At 39.8% G+C, this 6,935-nt stretch overlaps 1 protein-coding gene across 1 annotated transcript; it reads right to left on the bottom strand.

Moving 5' to 3' along the window:
* Positions 1–755: 755 nt before the first annotated feature.
* Positions 756–6,935, bottom strand: LOC139723731 (protein unc-93 homolog A-like). The gene is made up of 7 exons (XM_071634947.1): positions 6,905–6,935; positions 5,315–5,599; positions 4,417–4,635; positions 3,871–4,035; positions 2,481–2,761; positions 1,498–1,765; positions 756–1,027 (listed from the first exon to the last, which is right to left on the bottom strand). The coding sequence occupies exons 1-7, from the start codon at positions 6,933–6,935 to the stop codon at positions 756–758; spliced, it is 1,521 nt and encodes a 506-aa protein (XP_071491048.1).

Below are 6,935 nucleotides of genomic sequence, written 5' to 3'. Positions count from 1 at the left end.
GGGACAGCATGTTGACCACCGGTAAACAGTCTGCCAGCCCTAATGCATGGAATCGCTTTAACCCATTACGTTTGAACATTAGCATAAACCAATTTGGTCTAAATTGGGGCTCGAAGTCATTTACGTACGTAAATGTAGTCGACAAATACAATAGACTTACCACAACCTTTTCGTCAAGTAGATGATATCTTGCAAGTAAAAGGAGCCCATGCACTATAGGGGCCTATGTACGTATGTATGTATGTATGTATGTATCATGTGTGCGTATGTGTGTTATACACTAGAGACTAAAAAAAAGTGTTTTTCTTTTTAGTCCTTTCTTACATATATCATTTGTCCATGTCGAAGGAAACGATGATAAGATTTTACATTTGACACGCTCCGTGCGAAGAACATGTTGCCATCTTCACTTGAAAGTGCTCTAGGGAAATGAAAAATTTGATCGCAAAACGACGTAACTTCATGTTTGCCAATTAGAAATATTTGCTAATAATCCTATCAAATAGCAAAAATGAATAAGTACTCAGTATATAAATGAATAAATAAAAGGAAAATATAAGACATTTTTAACTTCAATAATATTTTGTTATTATGATACAAGTAAGGTATCATTGGAATGGATTTCTTTTGCTCTTATCTTATGATGAACCTTAATACTTTAAAATGTTGAAAATAGGACGCTTAAACCGTTTTGCAACCAAATTTTCAAATACAAGCAATGCAGTATAAGGCGCAGGGGAGCACCAGCACCTTGACTACTCGATAGGGGACGTCTTCAGCGAGTCGATCGAGTACTCCGGCGGAGGATCATTATCCTCTCGACTTCTTCCCTCTCGCCAGACCACCACTTCTACCAGGGCGTAGCCCAGCATTGACACCACCAGAACGCAGGCCAGGATGACGAGTTTTACCCACACGCAGAGGAAATTACTGTAGGCGAAAGCCACGGTGAATCCAACTGACTCCCACAGACGGTAGTTGGAATACGCGGGCTCCTGCATCTCTGGGAATAAGATTCCGTACAGAGCTGCATGTGGAAGACATTGAGGGAAGGGGGGGGGGGGGGAACAATGAAGAAAAGGTTAAATGAAACACTGAATGATTTTGATATTACTGGCGATAACGATAATATTGTTACTAATGACTGTCATCGATTTATATCACTCATTCACCATGTTGTGATATACTCCGAGTTTTTGTAAACAAGGGGATTTGTTTTCCTTTTTTGATTTTACCTCAATTACAATATACAAACCATTATTTTTCATATGTTTTTATATATGTTTTTACTTGAATTTCATTCAATTTCAGCATCATTTTACAATGAAAGGAGTACAGTACCAACAAAAATAAGCAGATGTATCCTTCTCACTTGTGCTGCTGAATAATTATTACACACACACACACACACACACACACACACACAAACAAACAAACAAACAAACAAATACAGACACACATTTGGCCATTGTCTTGCAGGTTGGCTAAAGCCCTTACAATTAAGCTGTGTTTGCCAGATGGCATCAGCCACTCCCCATAGCGCCGCGATAATAAAGAAAACGGCCAACTCGCTGCTTTTCGGCTGCCAAACCCCGAGAGCGACTATAAGCGATGCGTTGGTGAGGGCGCCAAAACAGAAGAGCGGTACTTGACCCGTGTACTTCGCCAGCCGTCCGATCAGGAATGAACAGGAGGCGTCAGCTACCCCGTAGCATATCATCACGTAACCGACCCAGCCAACGCCAATGGTACAGGTTACGTAAGACTGAGAAACGGAAATGTGAAGATTAGAAAAATATTAATGAGTCAAAGGAAAATGGTTCTGATTTGTATATTTTTCTGTATGGAGCGTAATCAACAACAGCAGTAGGGTTCAACTTCAAGTCCCTCACATGGCATTCAAAATGACATTGATTACTCTGAATATCTTAGCCTTTTATAACCCCTTCTTGAAGAAAATGATATCGGTTGAGATGTCTACAAATGTTTTATGTCAAACGGGGTGATAATTATGTAGTAGCTTGGAGATATCACTTATTAGGCGTTGCTGATCCACTAGCTTTGGTGTATCTGTCTCTTCTTAATATGTCTCTTCTTGTTATTTCAAAGTCAAGGAAAGACTGGCGCAACATTGGAACCGTACCTATTACGGAGATCTAGTTGGGTCATAAAATCTCCACACTGTTTGTGATAACAACGTGACTGTAACTGTAGTAGATTAGTAGTTGTATATAAACCTAGAGCAGCAGTCTCTTTTTTTCAGTGTGTGCATGGCTCTTTAAAAAAAAGTGGCGATGCCGTTTTCATTACTTTAATAAGAGGTAGGCACACATTAACATACCTGGGTCGAGAGAAACATGGTACGTTAAACATTTTGGGAATATACGCACCTAAGGCATCGAACTCGGGCTCTCCACTTTATGAGTCCAGTCCCTTAACCACTAGACCACAGCGCTCGAATATTTTTGCAATGTACCTACCTTCGTGAAGTCGCCTGTGATGAACGCCTGCTCCAGCCCACTGAAGACGGTCACCGGTATCACCAACAGCAGCCGTGGGTGCCGCATCAGGCGGACCGTGGCGAAGAAGAGATCGCACGTCCCTTGCTCCCGGATTCGCTTGCTCGCCTTCACCTGGTCGACGAGGAAGGCGACGATGAGGACGGCCACGATGCCCGATGCCAGGTAGATGCTGAGGAGGATGTAAGTCAACCTTTGTTCTGGTGGGTCGCAGTAAGTCGTGCCGTTGTCGTCTCCCGTTTCTAAACATCAGGTAAAGTCACACAGCCCATGGGAATTTTTAATCGCAAGTTGGAGATTACATTTTGAAAACCGTATGCCTTTGCTCGAATAAGGACTCAGATAAGTTCATAACTGACGCTCAAACTCCTGAAACCAAGATTTCTGACACGGTAATACGTGTTCAAATAATTCTGATATACTAACTAAATGCACCTGCTGCACTTAGATATCGATTTGCTCATCAAAATTCCGTAAAGTTGTCGTTCAGAGAACACAAAACAAACAAACAAACAAACAAACAAACAAACAAACAAGCAAAAACATTTCATATTATATCAAACATGACAAAACAAGAAATACAACCACCCCCAAAAAAGTGACGGTTGTGAGCGCATCGACAAGACATCTGAATAAATGATTACAACCACAAAAATGGTGGAAAAACCTCGTATGTTAAGAAAACATATATGGCATTGAATTTGTTGGATCATAAGTTAAAGGGATGGTATAGTATTGGTGATGATGAGGTTTGGAGTTTTAGCTTTTCGCAAGATACCAAGAAACCAACTATGAAATAGTACAGCTCATACAATCAAGAGGTATTCAAAGTTAATCGGTTATGGAATGGCTTAGACATCCAAAAAAAAAAAAAAGAAGGAAAACAAAGCAATCGTAATAAAAGGTGGGTTCCACCTTTCATTAGGATCGCACTGTGTTGGATAACTCGGCCATATCGTAATCATTTTTTATCAAATAAACATTGAATTTCTCTTGAAATTACATGCTCTTTCACATTTACATATGATGTTTCTCATTATCTAAAAAAAAAAAAAGAAAAAACATGAAAGAAACCTGAAGTTAGGTCTCACCCAGAGCTATATGATCCATTTAATATTCTATTACGGGATTATAGGAACACCCTCTTCATAATAGTGGGAGCATTGCATTTGGCTTTTCGCAGAGATACGACAATAGAACGAGGTATTAGCGTCCGGTTTGTATGTTATACGCTGTGGCCTGTTAGGAGGAACGCAATGAATATTTACATAAATATATGTATATTCATTGTACTGCATTTAGTCTCAAACTTAGTCAAAAAGTCTTGTGAAAAGGCTAAGTTATGGTGCACCTGTATAGCAGTCTTTTGCACCGCACTGAAAGCGGTCGGTCCCATTCAGCGAGACCTCTTGACGAAAGACAAGCGAGGAAATGAGGTTGCCGATGATCTGAGACGACTGGAAGAAAAAGAAGAAGATCCCCCAGAACCGACTCACAATAGAAGGGATCGTTTCTCCTGTATCGAAGAGTAAAAAAGAAAAGAAAGTAAACTATCGTGATACAGATAATGCTGCTGCTCTTGATGATGATGGTGGTGGTGGTGGTGGTGATGATGATGATGATAATGATAACAATAATAATAATGATAATGATAATCATCATTATCATGAAAATAATGATGTTTATTATCATAACAACAACTGTACTAATGATAACAGAAATAATCATGATAATGATAATGATAATGATAATGATAATGATAATGATGATATAGCCTTCCACTCAAGCGGTATTTAAGAAAGTATTCTCTGCAGAAAATGGATCTGCAAAATTATTTCAATTGTGAGTTACATTCAGCAGTAGCTGTACCATAAGATAACAATGCATCTATAAATACCTGACAGCTTTGCATAGGCAGCAGCTATGGTGGTGAGGTACGTGCTCTTGGCTGTCCACAGGGGCGCCGCCCCAAGGCCGACCAGGAAAGAGGCGGGAATGAGAGTCGCCCAGGTCGGATAGTAGTTGGCCACCGTGTAGAGGGCGTAACACACCATGCTCACCATAATCGTCCATTTCAGTCCAAGATGGCGGATTATGAAGGATGGGACCAACATGGCTGATTAACAGAAACAAACAATCAAACAAATAAACAAACAAATTACAAAAGTAGTAAATACCTGAATTGTTACCAATTCAAGTTTTCTTGTCCTCAATTTGTATTCACTTAATTGCTTACTATCTTATCGTTTATTTCAATTTTTGTCATGCTCGCTTATCCCCATAAGCTTTACAAACCAACACTCGAAGGAACAATCAGCCAAAAACTGACAGTTAGCAACCATAAGCTAAACCAACTGCATAAAACTGTTTGAAAACACAAAATATACTTGGAAATCCTGTACCCTCATCATAGTCGGCAACTTTCAGAGTTCTTTGTTTGCGGTAAGATTCGTTCGTTGTCTAGCTACTGGATGAGGATTATCAGTTAATCATTATACATACTGTTTTTTAATAATCCAAGAATCCAATTGACAGAAAATTAACGTGTGTGCGGATCATTCAGTAACTGCTCATCACAAAACAGACTTGATTCGTGAGTCTTTAATTGACCAGATATAATGCTTGAAAAGATCTGATGATCGACTTACCTGTTGTTCAACCTGACAAGACGAACATGGCCTAGGTAAAGGCTAATCGTGCATTTCTCAGCTTTCAAAGCTTATAACAAAGAAGAAATCATGGCGCAAATCGGGCGAGAATAATGCTACAACGCCCAGATCTCGAATTTGACTCACCTGACAAAATCAGCGTGGCATAGATGGTGCTCAGTGAGGCCAGGCCCAGCCCTTCGTCGCAGTTGATGCTGCTCTGGAGGTTGGACAGGGCTTGGAAGGCGGTGAAGACGAAGAGGAATGCGCCGCTGATCAGGAGAAGGTTCTTGTAGATCTTTGTGCTGTCGAACAGCAGTGCCGGTAGCGCCATTTCGTCATCATCGGGTGGATCATCGTCTTTCGGAGCGGTGGAGAATACTGCCGGTGGCTGGGGAGACTTTTTGTCTTCTAAAGTATATTCTGCTCCAGCTGGATATATATGTAACACAGGAAATTGATAATAATTTCTCTTTTTATCATGTGACTTGTTTTTGATTTAATCTTTGGCAGCCGGTAGAAAAAGAAACCCTAGATATGTTAATCAATAATCAATCTTAACATCACCTGAATAACCATCGAAGCTAGGTATTTTTTAAATGTTGATGGTACTGAGCTCATCACGTTGTATGCCTATTGACGGACAACTGTATTAGTCTTATTTTTTAATCAGTTGAGTTCAATTTGACCACCTGATTGGTTTCTCATGTGAGAGGGCGTTGTTCGTGCAGTCTCGAACATACACTTTGTCCCTGCTGTTGTTATAGCATAAACTTCAGCAGAGATTGTTGCTTAAATACGTTAGCAGAATAGTTACTCTGCATTATGAAATACCAGCTACATCATCAACGATGCGTAAGCTGTTGTAAAATATATGAAAACAAAACGATACAAGAGAAAGCTTTAACAAGTAGAGAGCAATAAATCAAAACGATCTAACACATGAATCAGTGAAGGGTGTCACCGATTTTCATTTTTGTTGTTGTGTTCGTTTTTCGGCACAGTCTGGTGGTAATAAATGCGATATGAATAGCGCTGCTGAATGATAATCTAGTTCAGATGTATTACATATCCATTACCATCAAGTAGCCTTTTCGATTTGGCATCCTTGGGCAACGACGTTTTTCACTAGATTCGACATCTGACATTCAAAATGTGGATAATGAACCCCATTTGGTAAACGCATGATATGCTGTAGATGCACGCACAAAACAACAAAGAACAAGCCACTCCAATAGTCGCTTGCAGGGTTTCAAAGTTCGTCATGTATTGAGTATGTCTCCGCTATATCACGCATTGTCTAATACAAAATCCAGTTGAAGAGGAACCTACGAAATGCAAATAAAATGATGCTAATGCAGTCCTTTCGTCATTAATCGCAATAATTAAGTATACCGTCATGTTTGAACGATCCGCTTGACCATCTTTCTACAGGTCGGAGAGCTACTGATACAGACAGTCTCACAGGTTCCTTTGAGACACTGGATCGGAGGGACTTGATTAAAAATGAATGCAGTTATCGTCGATATGACGTCAGACATTCGGAGAAGGGTGTACGCTATTTGATCTTTACTTACACAACTTTCGACTTCAAACCGATGTGAAGTGCTTAATTAATTCACGATGTTATAATAACACCTGATAATGTGTGTCAGCATCGGCTCTAGCAACAAAGACAAAAAGAATCTTTGGATATATAGTAGATAAGGAAATATTCCATTAATAAAGTTTGCTTACCTTTTTGTCCACTTGTGTTCTTGGAATCCAT

Source organism: Diadema antillarum, unplaced genomic scaffold, assembly GCF_040938485.1.
Source record: "Diadema antillarum isolate AM-2024a unplaced genomic scaffold, OU_Dant_1.0 scf00000198, whole genome shotgun sequence".
NCBI classification, from domain to species: Eukaryota; Metazoa; Echinodermata; class Echinoidea; order Diadematoida; family Diadematidae; genus Diadema; species Diadema antillarum.
This window is presented reverse-complemented; position numbering and strand designations above follow the sequence as displayed.